Consider the following 17,197-nt stretch of genomic DNA (forward strand, 5'->3'; position numbering starts at 1 on the left):
ATCAAAGTAGTTTTTACACTAGTTATTATCAGGAATGTATTCATAGAATTCATAAAGCTAGAGCTGTGTTATTAATTGAATTTGAATATAGCTTAAGATTTTATGCTTTTTAGTCTTCAGTGATCAGCTTGTCTTTTGTTTTGTTTTGTTTTTTGTTTTTGTTTTTATTAAGAGGTCTACAGCCAATAAACACATGTTGTTTGGAGCAGACTTCAGTAGTGTGACCATTTGTTTGTGTTGATGGCAATGATTAAACTTGATGATTAAATGTCCAGAAAATGACTTTTAAAAGCCATTGTTCTAATAAGACAAAATAGAATTAAATAAAAAAGTGTGATTGATCAATATGATGAAAAAAACGTTGAATGCCTGGCCCGAATTCTAATACATACTGTCTGGAATGTCTAGGAATCCTTAAAACCTGCCTGATTTCTTATGTTCATATATCTTGTATTTTGAGACAGGTAGGCCTGACACTTAAAACCTCGGATGGCAGTTTGCAGTTGTTTTCCTTCGGTTTTGGCTCGCAGACCTGTGCTCTCGAACAGTGAGTGGAACACCTCTGGAAAACAAATGCCTCTTTAAGCCCACACAGGCGCTCTGTAGTCGAGCCATCGGAGGATTTTCTGTGGGAACCCTCTCGTCCGGCCTGTGGGAGAGCAGTACTGTGTATTTGAATGTGCATGTTTTTAAAAGCAGATCTATTGGCCTGTTATGCTCTCGAAAACTCTTACAGGATGTGTTCTTCTGTATATGCCTGAAGGTAAGAGCAGGTTGAAAACACAAATCCTTGCCAACTTCACAAATAGCAGTAAAAGTTTTGCAGCAAACTTTGTGGCTTTACATGTTGTTACATAATGCATATTCATACTTTTCAGTTCAGCAACCTCTACCTTGTATATTCACAAATTGCCTGGTCCATCTTGTCACAGCAAAAGGCAAAATAAAACGGTGATATGAGAAAGTGTGACAGTGTGAGCGGCTGGCGGCGAGCTTTGAGGTCACTGGTCTAATTACACTTGGGAGAGAGTGATTGGAGTTCAGAGGCAGAGATGGATGTGGGGAGCAAGGGCAAGTGGACAGACGGAGCAGGAAGTCGGGACAAGTCAGGAAGGCAGAGTTTCAATTTAGATTCAAATCAAACCGGTCATGACTTGTTGCTACAGTGTATTAAACCGATGATACTGGCAGAGGTAGGTAGTGTGGCCAGTAATGTTATATAAAATGTCAAAATTGACATTGGTACTAATTAAAATGCTTTATAGCCGACAACCTATTTTATACAACCGTGAAAATACTTTTTTTTCTTTATGCTTTATTTATTATTACTATATGGTACATGCTGCCAGTTCTGATATGTTCAAATGAGTATCTAGTTTTGATGTTAGTTTTAGTATCAATTTGTATCTGGGTATTGATACTTTTGACAACAATAGCAGCCAAAAGTAAGTATCGAGTATTGTAAATTACTGAATTAAATCATGTGTATGTTTGGTGTTACGTTATGCAACAGAGATGTGGACTCAATAGCCAAAATTATACTTAAGTAAAAGTACAGTAGTAGTTATAGTAGATCTAGAAATACATTTTGAAACTGAAGTTACTCATGTAAACGTAACACACACTTGTCTGTGCTATTGTTTCATCTATAGACTGGTGGTCAAAAAAGGGTGTAGTCTAGAATGAAGGAGGTTGTTATAGACGACGGCTATATTTTTGAATAATACTTTGTGGCTTCTTTTGTTTAAATCTGAGGTAATGATAGTTTGGTAGATGTCTATGAGTGAGAGAGGAATGCTGCTGTGGCGTATGGGGAGTTGGGTGGGAGGGGGGGAGTGAAAAGAGCACCCAGGGGTTAACAAGTGGTGTGAGAAAAACAGGCTGCCCGTGAGGAAGACGAGGCAGGGTGTCTGTGTGAGGCAGGGCAATAAAGGTACAGCACAATAATAGAATTCAAATTAAATGACTTTTGTTGACTTTAAGCAGTGCTAAATAAAGATATGTTGGATCACTCTGTACATTGCTGTTTTATAATTAAACGCTGAAAAAGAGGAAGATTGATGCTATGTGAATTATAAAACATCTGAATGGAAAGGCGCCCGAGCATGTAAAAATCTACCTGCTCCATGTAATGTGTAATCCTTAAAACATGCCTGGGGAGGGCGCCTGTGTTAATTCTATTTCAATCTGCGTTTTAGTCTTTGTCTTTTGATTTTTAATACAGCAATTGTGTTAGAAACCTGTTCTGTCTTGTTTTTTAGACGTGACCTTAGATGCAATGACATTTTATCTCCCTGTAAACAACTATATCTTATTGTAATCACATTTTGTTAGACGTCTGCACCGCTGTCTTCGCCTACCGAGATCAATGTTACCACAGAAAAGTAAAATAACTCAAGAAATTGCATTTGTTTCCGTACATCTGTATCTCTATATCGTTGAACCCATACATTTCGACTGTGCAAGGAGCAGTCCACCCCATAATCCCCAGTAGCACCAAAATGTGAGATGACAGTATTGACCCAAACACCTGCCACCTCCTTCCCCACACACACAAGACTAAGTGCACCCTTCTTTTCCATCCCCTTCTCACGCAAATAGACTGCAGCAGGCTGGATCCCCTCACTGCCTATTTACCAGGACAGGGGGGTGAGTTGGAGGCGGGACAGACAGAGCAGACCCCCACTATTGTTCTGGCCTGGGTTTAAGAGATGGGGGGAGGCAGGGATGGGACCAGGACTAAGATGGGAATCAGAGAGCACAACAATACCACAAAGCCCCCTACTGCTCTTCGGACTTATGAGAATGACCCACTCTGACAGACCAGGGCCAGGCTGTGACTTGGGACAAATGGTACCAAAACTATAGTGCAACTTACACTGTATTTGATCTTAACAGTGGACACCTAACTGTTTTCAGAATAGAACGAAACCAGAGTCTTTATCAGTCACTATCAAACTGAAGTACCACTAATAATCAGTTTTATTAAAGAAATGATAGCACTGCTGTTAATACTATGACTATTTTCTAGCGTATACATCTAATAATCTTTCATAACAAATGTAAACAAACCACTTGAGTTACTTTCCACAGCAAGCAATGGATGGTGACACCTTTGGTAAATATTTTTCTGCTTCTTTCAGTACATTTGGTTGACTACACAGGCTATACTCTACCTCTGTCAACAACAGTATCAAAGTGAAAAAATCAGTGCTAGTTATTTTTTTCCTTTCTATTCTTATTTGTCACCCTGATTTCCTCATTCCTAAAGCACTTGAACTAAATTTTACATCCCGTGTAGGTGGATATGTCGTGTGTGTGTATGCGTGTGGTATCCAGCTGTGCGTTAGCCCTCACAGCGTACCTCTTTGTTGGCTCATTTTGGAGAAGGGTGGGAGGTGAAGCGCAGTTTGTTCATAATGGACTATTGATTGGGCTGGGAATACACTGCCTCTGTACTGGATGTGTTTGTACATTGATGTGTCATCCATTGCATCCCCTGTTTTGTAAAGTTAAGACTGGATGACTAAATGAGCAGCTGTACGGGAGATACAAGTTGTCTTTTTGCTCACAGCGTGTATTCTTCACTTGTGTTGAATACGGAGCTTATGTGTGCCAGCCAACTCAGTGTGGCCTATACTAAAGCACTGTTAAGAGGACTAACACTGTGCGCTTTTAAACCTTGAAAAGTCATGTGTGGACAACCTTAAAAGCACTCTCTGTTTTTGCGGTTTGATTCCCCAGTTCTCCCTTTACAGATGTGAGGACTTTCACAGAAACTTGACACTTTATTTATCACCACTGTGCGTTTCTGCTAACCCTCAAAAGTTGCTAGTGTGAGGGAGAAAAACGTTAGTGGAGGATGTTTCAAGAATGACCCTCTGTTTATGTCAAAGATAAGATAGTAGCATGCATTATGAAGGTCAACCAGAGCTTAAAAATATATTACTGTTCCCGCTGCTGCTGCTGCTGCTGCTGCTGCTGCATTACTGCCACTACTGCTACTACACTTGTCATTATTACTGCTTTAAATCCACAACTACAGCTTTTTCACTTCCCACTCTACTACTACCACCTGACTTCAAGATTCCTATAAATTTCATGAGTATTTTTAACTATAGTAGCAGCACAGCAAGTATTTGTGAAAGAGATATTCATCTAGTTTTACTATAAACTTGGTTGACTATAATTTCAAAAAGCTTTTCTCTTTTCTAGAACAGGCCCCTTTTTCACTGAGTTTTACCTAAGGCTGAGCAATATATGGCAATTAACTATTTATGTTGGTGCAAGAGTAGTTTTTAAATCTCAAACATGACATTCTTTTATAGTTTAGCAGTTCTTCTGTTCTTGCAGTTCTCTTTCAAATGTTAATGCAAGTTCTTTACAATGTGCAGAATCCTACATTTCAGTAGTAATACTTGTCAGAAAGTGTAAATTAGATTTTCCTTCCTAAAACGTACAGCCCTAGTTGTAGCAGTTGTATTTCTTGGTAATTTATTTAGTGAAAGAGTCAAACAGATTTTTTATAAAACCACCAAAACACATAGATACACTAAATGAGATTAAACAGAAAAAGGTCTTGCAGCTGTAAACACTTCTATTCTGCTGGCTCACATGGTCACTCTTCTTGACACTCGAGACCTAGTCCAGATGTGAACATCAGAAATAGCTGGTCTGCTCTGAGGGATGAGTGGGAAAATAACAGCGGATTTCCTTCTCTTGCTCTGCTACGGCCTGGGCAGTTTGTGTTTGGAGAGGACAGCACCTAAACACACACTGTGAAGAAAGAGGAAGAGCTTGTTTTCATTTAACATCGGTGTCGTTTACAGCTTAGTATAAAGGGAAATGTGTGGAGCTGTGAAATAAAACAATGCCAAGAATAATGATAACAGGATTGTTAGACATTTATGAAAGTGAACTATGGCTCTAAAATTCTAGCTTCAAACAGGGGGAACATATCAATGGGAAGTACAGAATTAATTTCTTTCCTTTTAGTTTCTGTTCCAGGGCATAGCAGCTATTTTGATTTTATTTTGACATATGTTTTATATCTTTGTCCAACTGTATTTAATAGTTCTCTTTTTTTTTTTTAACCAGTCACAGTTTAACATGAGTTGCTATTTTTACAGTCAATGATTTTACTTTATTTAAGATCTCAGTTGGTGCAGTAACAAAGATAGCATTTTAGGTTATATACATATATTTATTTAGCCTCACTAATTTCCCTATACATGCATGTCTTTGACGATCAATTGACTTCCCGTTGTAATTTCCACATCAAATCTTTATCTTCTAAAGTGGACACCCATTTTCCACACTAACCTACTCTGTATCATATTAATTTTCCTGTGTTAGAGGTTAATTAGCTGTAAGAAGTCAATGACGAACTAGCTTCACAAAGTCAACTTGAACTGTTCTTGAACGCCTTTTGGAGACGTATGCATTTCCCTTTATAGAGTTCATATTGCTGATGTTGCCAGTGTCATGCTATATGACCATTATTACATCTTATTTGCCCCTATGACCAAGAGGGCTTCTGCATTGTTTCCTTGTGCTGACTAATCTTATTACGTTTCAATTTGCACATGTGACTGTCTACTGGATGACAGGCTTACCATTGAAAAGGCAGCACCCCCGTCCCCATGACCCCCAATTGAGAAGGCCATTTAATAGGAAATAAGATCATTAGCCACTGTTTTTAGCAGCCTAACTGGAGGGAAGCACTAAGTATTAATGAGTAACTGAACGATGTGGAAACAGGGAGCTGAGCAGATGGAGGAGGGGCGTTAAGTGGCCAGATGAATGGGACAGTTATCTATGTCACCTTATGTTCTGACATAGATTCAATTTAAATGTTTTACTTCTAGGAAAACATATCAACAGCTCAGCCAATGCAAATCATTAATATTTAGATTTGATGCATAGCGCAAGAACAAAAAACACATATCTGATTGTGAAATTGCCTATTTGAAATTCATATGCAATAATAAGATGTTGCAATAATCTATGTATATCATATCACATTGCCCATGGCAATTTTGGTTTGGTTATCATTTAGTTTTTAAATACAATGATGTATTTATTTTTCGGTTTGTTTGTTGTTTAGCCAACTGACTAGATTTACGAAACCCAAACCCCATAATTTCCTCATACTCCAAGGCAAACGTAATGTTGTACAGCCTCAATTAAACTCATTATGCTTTATGTCATAATAAAGGACATAGAGTCAAAATAGTTTCAAACTTGGCTTTATCAAGACAGTGTAATAGTACCTTATAGTTCAGTCAGTCAAAAATGCACTTCTGGCTTGAGAAGTGCCTCACTGGCCATATCTTACTAAGCACTGCAGAGAGTCCCGGCCGATTTCAATAGTGTAAATCATGAGTGGATAGATAGGTGCAGGGTAGTCATTTTCAGTGCCCGAGTTTAAGACATATGATTGTTCTTGCACTAACTTCCCTCCTCCACCACCACCTTATCCTCCTCTGATTATGATCAATTATCCAGTTATAATTATACGCTGGCAGTAACTCAGCTTATGGGCCCTGGCACTTTGTATAATAGCCTGTAATAATGGTGTCACTCACATTTCACGTAGACCACGGTTTCAGGCGTTCTCATCAGCTGAAATTAATACTACACTTTCCCAGCGAAATCTCCTTTTAAGTTTCAAGGCTTTGATGGTGATGGCTTTCCACTGTAGCAGCCGCTGTGAAGTTTGTTCTTGAAAACGTGCCAACAAATATAGAACACACGTATGCAGGGATGTTTTAATGAGCTGACTGACCTGACAAGGAGGAAAGAATAAAGATGTGGTTTACTCTCTAAGTGCTTCTTGTAAAGAGATTAAGACCTACATCAATACATAATTTAAAACATCCGCTATTTTTCTGTCAACAGAAGGCAGGCAACATATATCCAGGGGCTTGCCAATCAATTTAAACATCATAAATGCATTATTCAGGTGTAATTATGCGTTACTATTTCTTTTTTTCCACATTGACTAAAATTAATTGACTAAAATAATGACAGTTGTAAAAAGGGTTAAAAAAACATGTTTTAGTTTTTAATAAGACAAAATAAAATCAAACTAAATCATTATTCACTTTTTTTTTTTTAATGTCATATCATGCAGCCCTAGTTCTAAACATAATTTCAACATTTGTGCCATACACCTGTATATACCACATGCATCAAAAATGAAACTTCCTTCACCTTTTTTCATTCTGTTTTGTCGTTGAATCTGTCTGTGACCTCATTCAGCTACAGTTTAAGAAACAGAGCAAACTGTCTCAGAGCCACTTCCTGTTGTGCACTTAAGATCCCTGTCATGTGATAGTGTCTGTAGAGGCGAGTGCGCGGGGCCATCGCTGTGGGAGGGAATATGGTGGCAGTGCTGATCTTGCTGATGTGAATGCAGACCCCCTCCCCCCACTCCCCTCTTCTCCTCCTCCCTTCAACAACCCCCCCCCCCCCATCCCCTCCCTCACCCTAATTGTGTAAAGTGTCGACTCAGCCAGTGTGTTGTCGTGCATGGCTCTGCTTCTTCCACAAGCAGAACCTGTGTAGTAGTAGATGTAAGAGGCAACTCTGAACGCATGATCGACACACAGAATCTACATGAAAAATGAATGACTTCTATGTCTTTTATATTTAAGCTTTGAAAAGGTCAAGTAATCAAGATGCGGAGTCATATTTAAGGATCTCAAAAAGTTGATTTAAATATTACGTAACATTACAGAATAAAAACATTACAAACTAACCTGTATCTTTCTTGTTCTTATTTTCAGGCGGATGCAGCTCTTGCCTTTGTGATGAGGGGAGTGAAGAGGATGTCGATGTAATGTCAAACAAATTCTGACACAATGAAGACTTGAATGGATGTGAACGAAGTTGCAAATTGCACATAAAGTAAATGAAAAACACTGTATGATATTTAGAGGTTCCCTGGACATTGCTAGATGAGCTTCAGATAACAGTAGATTTCTATTTGAGCTTGAAAAAGGCCAAAAAGATGTCCTCAATTATAAACCCCCGAGAGAGTGCGGAGGTGATGGAAACAGAGAGCAAGAAGATAGTGGATGAAAAAGCCATTCCTGAAAGTGAAGATGGCACCAATGACAAAGGCTCATTCGACTGTAACGTGTGTGGACGCAGTTTCCCTTTCCTCAGCTCTCTGTCGCAGCACATGAGGCGGCACACAGGGGCACGACCCTACAAGTGCCCCTACTGCGACCACCGGGCCTCCCAGAAGGGCAACCTCAAAGTGCACATCCGCAGCCACAATCTCGGCACTCTGTCTACTCACCATTCCAATGAGGACGATGGGGGGGAGGAGGAGGAGATGAGCGTTTCGGAGGGGCTTGACGGGGGAACGAGCCCGACTAAAAGCAGTTCAGCGTGCAACAAAATGATCAATGGTAACGCAACAGAGGAGAGCCGTAGGAAGCTGCCTGTAAGGAGTTTGAAAAGAGAGAAATCATCATCGGATCAGCGGCCTTTCTGTTGTCGCCTGTGCGGTTTTGAAGCACAGAGGGAAGACCAACTGCTAAGCCACATAGAGAAAGTTCACATTACAGCGGACACAGAGGAAGATACTGTTGTTAAAGAGGAGGCCTTGTCCGAACCTGATGCAGCTCCGTCTCAAGATGATGGTAGCTTCCCCTGTGAGACATGTGGCCAAGTCTTCACCCAGGCCTGGTTCTTAAAATCGCATATGAAAAAACATGCTGGAATTTTTGACCACTGCTGCAGAATCTGTGGACGGCGGTTTCGTGAGGCCTGGTTTCTCAAGTCTCACATGAAAACTCACAACACAAAATCCAGGTCGCGATCGAGAGCTGATTCTGCGGAGCACCCTGCCACCATCAATGACGTGGCGCAAGACCCTGAAATTGTCTCCTCTGTTACATCCATTTATCAAATGTGCTCCAAATGTGGCAATCTCTTCCATACTAAAGAAAGCCTGCGAGCGCATGACAAAGTTCACAGTTTTAGTTATGGCAAGAAATCCCAAAACCAATGCAGGCCTTGTGAAGACGATCCTCCCGCTGCTAAGAGATGCCTCCTCGATTACTTAAGGCTAAAACCTGTTGAGGAAAATACACAGAATGAAGAGGCAGAAAGTGAAGAGAAGGTGTTGGGTCAGAGGATCCCAGAGCTGGATCCTGTTTGCAGCTATCAGGCTTGGCAGTTAGCCACTAAAGGCAAGGTCGTAGAACCTGTTGAGCCAAGTTTTAAGACATCTAACGGAGGAGGAAGTAATACAGAGGAGGCCTTGGGTTCAGCTGCTGTTGTGTTTGAGAAAGAGAGCAGTCGTTATGTGTTGCAGGGTCAGGAGAAGAAGGGGCAGGGGAGACGCAGTAGCTCCGGACAGGGCAGTCAAGCCTCATCAGGAGAGAGGACTCCAGAGAGCCTCAGTGACTCAGAGTACAGACCTGCATCCCGTCAGGACCGAAAGCGACCCTCCCAGTCCCCAGCTCCGTCAAAGTCCAATGAGTGCCTGGAGTGTGGGAAGGTGTTCCGCAGTCGCCACCAGATGGTTCTACACCAGAAGGTCCACAGCAAAGACAGAGGCGGCAGGGCATCTGGAGGAAAAGACGGCACCACAAAACAGGACCGCTGTGGCTCCAACAGTGATCCTGATTCAGGGTTCCCAAGTCGACCCAGCACCCCGGGATATGGAGACTCTCCCCCTGCCTCAGCATTGGGACAAGAGGCCTCTGAGATGGGCTCTGCTAATGCTGGAGAGATAGCAGGTGAGTCAATGTTTCCTAACAAAAGGTTAACAAGAATACCAAAGTAAAAAAGAAAAAGTATATTTAGTTGGTGATATACAGTTCTGTCACAGTTTTCAATTTGACATTATTTAGTCTCATTAAACTCAAGTAATATGGCAATTCCCAGAACAACAGTAGACACTTGTAACATATTTAACACAGAAGATTATGTAATTTCTTTCTTTAAACAAAGGGCTGACTTTGGACTGACTTGACTTGAATTGATTGGCTTTTTATTAATTAAAATTTGATTAATTGCTCATCCTTCCTTTTATTTTTTTATTTAGCTCTTTTTTAAAATAATTTGGTTTATTTACAGGGACTATGTACAGGAATCAACATTTCTGTAAATATAGCAGAATTTTTCATTTTCAGTCCGTAGACAGATGGTAAAAATGGCACACAATAAGAAGAGTTATACAAAACAGTGCAATTATTTAAAACAGTTAAGTTAAAAGGCAGTGAGAATACAAACAGAAATTTAAGACCATTAAACACAATATATACCATAGAGAGAAATAAAATATACAGTACTGCACACAGGACAGCAGGGACAGGAGAGGGAAATTTTACTAAGCTGACTGCACTAAATTGATATCCACATAGTATAATCCATTTGTCTAGTTAATTAACTCTAAGATCACAAATACACTTTTCTGACAAACAGCCACTTTGATTTCTCACAGTCAAATGAGTGACACTTTCCAAGACTCCCACACGGGACCTCTCACTTTGTCTCTGTAGTAAACATCTGTTCATGAGATGTGCTTTGTGTGGGTCCAGGCTTAAAGCAGTGTGAACTAGGGCCCTCGTGTGGTTGAATCGTGGTATTGCATCTAATTTCTGCTCTTCTATAGTCCTAAACACATACAAGATCAAACAGTCCATAAACTTCCAAGTGTTAACAAGAACTGTATTTTCAAGTCTGCTCTTCATCCTGATCATGTAGGTTTTGGATTTGAGGGATTTATTGTAAAATTAAAGTGTCTTTTCAATGACTTGTCAGCACAGTGCATTTTTGGAATGCTTTTCATTTTTTCACCTCCACAACCAATAAACACAGCCGAGCAAAACAGAGAAGCAAACCATGCAAGGTCAAAACCAGCTGTGTAATTATCACAAAAGAACAGAGAGATAAGGATGAAGTGTTAATACTTTTTGTACCCTTTGATTTTCGGCTACTGTAGCTCCTCTGACTGTACTGGACCAGGATGCAGCACTGTGCTTAGAAGTGATTGTTTCCACTCTTCCCTGTTAGTAGAGACTTTCAAAAATAGCCCGAGCTTTTCTTCAGGCCTGATCGAGCTGTGTGCTATTTCAGGTCTTCCTGTCTCAGGAAACTCCCCGCACCCCCCTTATCTCCGTGTGAATATGATTTTTGCTCCTTTTTTGTGACTAGTAAGAAAAAGAGATGTTTACTTTTATCTAGTCAACAAAATTTATCTTGTCTTTAGTTCAATAATTCATATTGACCCATAATAATGATGGCTTATCAAGTCAAAGAAAGACCAAGCTTTAATTTAAAACATGTGATCAAATGTAATATAAGTATAGGTTCAATCTAGTATACATGTAATAATCATTGTAGCCTGTCTCTTTAAGGTTATTTTGTGGGACATCGTACTTGTCTCTCATCCCTTCTTAGCAGTGAGGGAGTCAGGCAGACTGATGTCTAAAGGATTGGTTATTTATAGTCCCCCCCCAGTGGATTGAAATGCAGGCAACAGGGAAAAGACAATCAGAGGACAGAGATGCTAGTCCTAAATAACCAACACTGTGCTATTGGAAACTTTGTCATCTAGTGTAGTTCATTGCCTGTAGTAATAAAACAAGTTTTTAGGCAAAATGACACAGGGCAGTGATTTATTTAGGATTAGAATACATGTTATGATATTTTGGCTTGAGGACATATGATTTTTATCACAAACATAGCATAATCACTTAAATATTTGTCCATCTGATGCATTTCTTTTCAGGTCTTCTTAAATGTGTTACAATTGTGGTCAGTGGTTTTGGGTGGTGTCACTGCAGTAGTTTTCATAATTTCATTCTTTAATGTTTGTTAAAATAAGTCATTTTCATAAACAAGACCATTTAGGCTTGCTACAGCTGAGTAGAACCTGACCTTGGTGGTCTGAGCTGTGAGTGTTGCCAAGAGAAAAGCCAAATAAAAAACAGATGTGGGTTACTACTGTAGGTGGAAGAGAATCAAAGTACATTGCTGTAATAATACTTTTTACATTAGATTTATATTTTTCTACAATCATGGTTATATTTTGCTTTTTAAAATTTGTTCTCAATTACTATTATTGTACCAGTTATCATTGTAGAAATCTAACAGCTTTACAAGTTAAAACAGGTCATGTCTGCCATCTTGTGGATACTGTATGTAGCTACACTTCAAAGCTTAAGATTCAAAGCTTAACACTCGGTACTATTTACTAAGGCCTACACTGCATTCAGTAGAAAGATAATATTATGAATGTTTTTATATTTTTTATTCTATATAACATAACATTATCTAACATATTATATTGCTATGCTGAGCTCTACAGTGAGATTACCCATTTTGGTTTATAAAGCCTTACTAGTAAATGGTTTATAAAGCCTTACTAGTAAATGTTGTATTGCATTTATCTGAATATATATTATGTTTCATTCAATTCTAAGATACAAAATGGTCTTTTTAGTTTTATGTTCACGACAGAGCTCCTGTCTGACTCACATGTAATATTGTTAAATGCTGACCCCTGGTGGTGACTCAGGGGAACAATCCTCATGACAGTGTGAGATGAAGACACATCGCAGTGAAGTAATGAGCTCTGACTTTTGTCTGGTAGCAGCAGGAGCTCTGTATACTCTTTGCACTGTCTGACCTTTCTGTTGTGATTTCTCTTTCTCACAGATGTGAAGCCCTATGTCTGCAGCCTGTGTGATTTTGTTTCTACTGAGTCCAGCGCTTACAAGACTCATCTTCGTGTTCAACATCCAGGTTCCCATGACGACAGCCCCAGCCCAAGCCCTAGCTCTGACCGGGGGCCCCCCAGTGGTTTCTCTAAACTAAAGAAAGCTCTTCTTCATAGCATGAACAACTCTGTTTCCTCTTCCACTGACCTTTCCCTGAATTCCTCTCCTCTCGATCCAAGCTCTGTGCCTGTAAATCTATGTGTTAGAACAGAGGAACATAGGGGTACAAGCACCATGGCAATGGACCGAAAGAACCTCCCCAGCCACAAGTGCTCCTTCTGCTCTCACTCCACCCGCTACCCTGAAGTCTTGTGGATGCACCAGACTGTGGCACATCGCATCAACAGCAATAGCTCTAGTCTTGCGCCCAAATGGGCCCCCAAAAACACCCCAAAAAGCTCCAAAGAGAATTCACTGTCGTGGAGGAGGCGTACAGGCCCGCCACCTGTTCTGGAAGGAAAGGAGTGCCCACCTTTGACTCCATTGTCAAAATCAAAACGCACCCAACCACCAAACCAATCAAACGAACCAATTAAGAAAAGCCGACCCAGCAGTAATTCCACTATACCATCTTCCTCAACGTCTGCCTTTTCCAAGAAAGCAGTGTCAAGCCAAAGTGGTAGGCCTCCTGTACGTCCACAAGGGGGCAGCACCAGCAACATAAGATCTACACCAGAACAGAGTCACCAGTCTTATTTTAAACCTAAAGTAGATAATATTTACCCCCGAACATCGTCTTCATCATGTTTGGAGAAAAGTGCTAACTCGTTATTGCGCTCTTCAAAATCTAGTACTAGCTCAACTCAGGCCACAAGGACAAATGAGCGCTATGTGATGCCTCAGGAGGGGTTAGGGTTCATGCTGTCTAATAAACATACACTAGCAGACTACAACAGAGCGCGGGGGTCCCATCACCAGCCCGTATCCAGCTCTCACAGCCAAAGCCGAGCCAGTGCTACAAGGCCCAGTGCTATCACTCACAGCTCAACCCACAGCTCAACACACAGTTACCTATCCGCACAGGTCCAAGGAGGAGCACTGCAGAACCACTCATCTGCTGCTCTGCCTTCAGAAGGTCACAAAGAGGTCAGGCACGAGTCAGGGTCTGAGGCTGCTGCAGCTGAGATGCCCGCAGATGTCCTCAGCTTTCTCAAGAACTACAGCCCACATGAACTGGCAGCGCTCTATCACCGCTGGGGAGCAGCCAATGCTCTGCTGGATCCCACAGGTAACATTTTATTTTATACTTTGTGGATGAATGAAAGACTATGAAGGACACAAAAGGAGTGCTCTGCCTACCTTCTTTACATGTTTCAGCTGCTTCCAATAGGCAAAGTTAAACCAAAGATTTAAAAAAGAAGGAAAAAAAAAAAAAATTAACATTGTAATTATAGCTGCATGGTTGTGGCACTGCGGATTAAGCTTTTGATGAGAACAATATATTGAGATTGAGATTCATCAATTTTTTTAGTGTTTTTTCTAGAGGGCCTAAATTGCTGCCCCCAATGGGTGAAATAAGAAACAGCTGTTTTTCGCTACTTCTCAGTTTTGTTGCAAGTACTAGATAGACCTTTGTTGACGTAAGCTTCACAGTATTTCCTTTTAAATTGAAAGAGGCCGAGTTGTAAAAAAGCGAATTGTAAAATTACCCTCTGTTAGTCTTAGATCAAGTAAAAAAGAAAAGGGTTACAGAATATGAAAGCTTATAATTATAAATATCACATTTACAGAGGCCTCTTGATTCATGCTGTTATGAACAACACTGACTAGACCTGACAGAATAAAGTAGGACAAGACACCTGCAATTACACATCCACATATAACACTATTAGCCTCCTGAGCTGACTGCCGGCTCTCACTCGCACTCACCATCTGGCAGTGCAAGATTGACAGACACGTTTGCTCCTGTGTTCTGACAGCACTTTGAATAATCTAAACAGTGCCACACGCAGGTTTGTGAGCCATGCTAAAAGGCTGGATCTGGGGCAGCTTGCGTGTGTAGTTCTGCGTCCATATGCGCCTGGTATTTGGATGCAAAGTGTGTGTATTTTTTTTCCTGTGAAAGATGTGAGAGAACCTTTGCTACTCTCAGGTCTGCAAGGCATAGACTGTAGCTGTACTCTCCCAGAAAGCTGTCACAAACAGTTTGGGTCACGGCTCTGCTGATGAGAGACTCGCACAGATGCGAATGGAGCGCGGCGAGGCGCACACAGAGGCGGCACAAGAGGAAAAAAGAGAGATGAGACAGAATAATTACCCCACCAGCTGGTTTGGAAATGGTCATTACCAAACATCAGTATTATTTGCCCATTTTTGCTTGTGCGTCTGAGGTCAAGTGGGGCTGTGTGGAGCCAGGGGTCAGAAACAACAGCCCCAGAGCAAGCGCTGACATCGCTGTCACCCGTCCAGGCGCATATCGTCACTACGCGCCGCAGCCCTTTGAGTCAAAGGCTATAAAGTGACCTTTTTTGAGTGTCTTTCTCCCTCTCTCTGTAATCTGTGTAGGGTGCGTGTGTCTGCCTGTGTTTTGCATCGCGCTCTGTCTTGTCTTTCATTAGTTCCTCTGTGAGAAGGTCTGGCAGGCTGCTGGATAGGGAGTGTATCCAGAGGCCAGGAGTGGAGATGCCAGACACACTCGCTGTCACCTCCGCTGCACAGAGTCCTCCTTGAATCACCATGTCGCGCTAAAGCTAGCCCCTGTTTGTTTCACCCACATGTCTGTCCACATGACTGAGGCTGGGCCAGGTGAATGTTGGACTGATGTTGTGCCTTCAGGCCCATTATCTATCAGCTCCATACAGGTCACAGACAAATTGTTAAATGTCTACACTTATTACTAGTTTTACTGTGCTATTATGACATAGTGGAGATTTCCATTGAGTGATTGAATTGTTGTGTTCATTTTTTGACAACTGGGTATAAGCTAAATGTTTGCTTTTGCCCAATTAGCATCTGCTTTTCCGAGTGCATTTAGACTTCACATCCCTTAACAATTAATTTTCTGGTGGCCTTTTTTCTTAAAGTGGCTCATTATACTTTCAGAACTCTCATTAGCTGTATTAGTCAGAAGTTGGTTGGGTTTGCCATACTTTCTTTTGGTTGTTAAGTTGGTCCTAAAGTTAACCATGAAAGTTAGGCCATTAGGATATTTAGCTTTGTTTACCAAAAAGTAGCACAATTACGCTTTTCTTTGGATGTTTTTGAGCTTAAAGTTCAATCTGGTTAATTCATGAATAGAATTCAACTCGAAAAAAACTAACTTTTAACTTTCTGATTTCTTGTCCGAATAATTAAAAGATTTTAGCCTTAAACCGAGCTAAACAAAAGCTGTATTTTCTTCAAAGGCCTGTTGCCTCTGATGCTAAAGTCGTTTCTCTACAGCAGTAGTGTTTATGCCACGGTCCATGTCTCACTTTCTCCTCTGGACCAAACCCGGCACAGCACACGCATCCACGTGCACTCACCTGACATGTGACATGCGGGCAGCGGAGCGGGCACATCACAGCCAGAGCCTTTTAATTGCCTGTAATTTATGCAGCGTGTGTGTGCTGCATGTGTGTGGCTGTCAGCCTCTGAGATGATGCTGTGTGACAGCTGCAGCCCAGCCCCCGGAGCGGCCCGCTCATAATGACACATTAGACATACTAATGATGCCGGCACTAGTCCACTACTGATGCTCTCCAGCCACTGCCCATGCCCACTTGCTTAGCCACTGCGCCCTTTATATGTTTCATTCAGTTTAAAACATTTACATTGGTGGACTAATGTAGTTAAATGTTTAACTTAGATTTGTATAAAAAGAGTATTTTCAGTTTGTTTTTGTTTTTTTTTTAATTTTGTAGTACAACCGTTTAGCCTCTAATTAATGTCTCTAATTGTCCTCATTTTCTATTGTCTGTGTTCAGGGATGCTGCGATCTCTAATGCGACAAGGACAATACTTCTGTCATGAATGTGGAAAGAACTTCAGTCAGCCAAGCCACCTGCGCACACACATGAGGTCCCACACAGGTAAACACACGCAACACTATAAACTTTACCTTATCCACTCTGGAAAGTACAGCACATTTTTGAAAAGCTCCAAAGTTGCACCACTTACTTGTTATGAATGTTTTTCCGAGACATTTCTTAAACAGCCACTCTTCACATGCCACCTGTGAACACGTAGCGTCTCCCCTGCAGCCATTAATCCAGCCAGAAACATGCACATGAGATATAGAGAAAATATGCATGCGGGGATTCACATTTGCCACAATATTTCATCATCAAACCCTCTATATGTCTGCTTATTCCCAGCCTTTTCCTAAATAAATCAAAACCGATCTTTTTGTTCACTTGAGTGTGACAGCCAGTCTGGGAGTCCTTCCCCGCCCTGGGCTGGGCAGCTGTCTCTATTTTTTAAACTGAAACATGATTTGCTCCGGATACTGACCTGTGACAAATTGTATACAT

General features: G+C 41.0%; 1 protein-coding gene across 2 annotated transcripts in view; it reads left to right on the forward strand.

Annotated features, from left to right (window-relative positions):
• LOC117383481 (zinc finger protein 516-like) overlaps positions 1-17,197 on the forward strand; it is a 36,102-nt gene that overhangs the window by 12,554 nt on the left and 6,351 nt on the right. For both annotated transcript variants that reach the window (XM_033980666.2, XM_033980667.2), the window contains exons 2-4: positions 7,791-9,758; positions 12,685-13,974; positions 16,652-16,756. In XM_033980666.2, coding sequence (XP_033836557.1) covers positions 8,015-9,758; positions 12,685-13,974; positions 16,652-16,756 — 3,139 coding nt within the window. In that variant the 5' untranslated portion in view covers positions 7,791-8,014. The remainder of the gene's footprint in view (positions 1-7,790; positions 9,759-12,684; positions 13,975-16,651; positions 16,757-17,197) is intronic.

The sequence above is a fragment of the Periophthalmus magnuspinnatus genome, chromosome 16, assembly GCF_009829125.3.
Source record: "Periophthalmus magnuspinnatus isolate fPerMag1 chromosome 16, fPerMag1.2.pri, whole genome shotgun sequence".
NCBI lineage: Eukaryota > Metazoa > Chordata > Actinopteri > Gobiiformes > Gobiidae > Periophthalmus > Periophthalmus magnuspinnatus.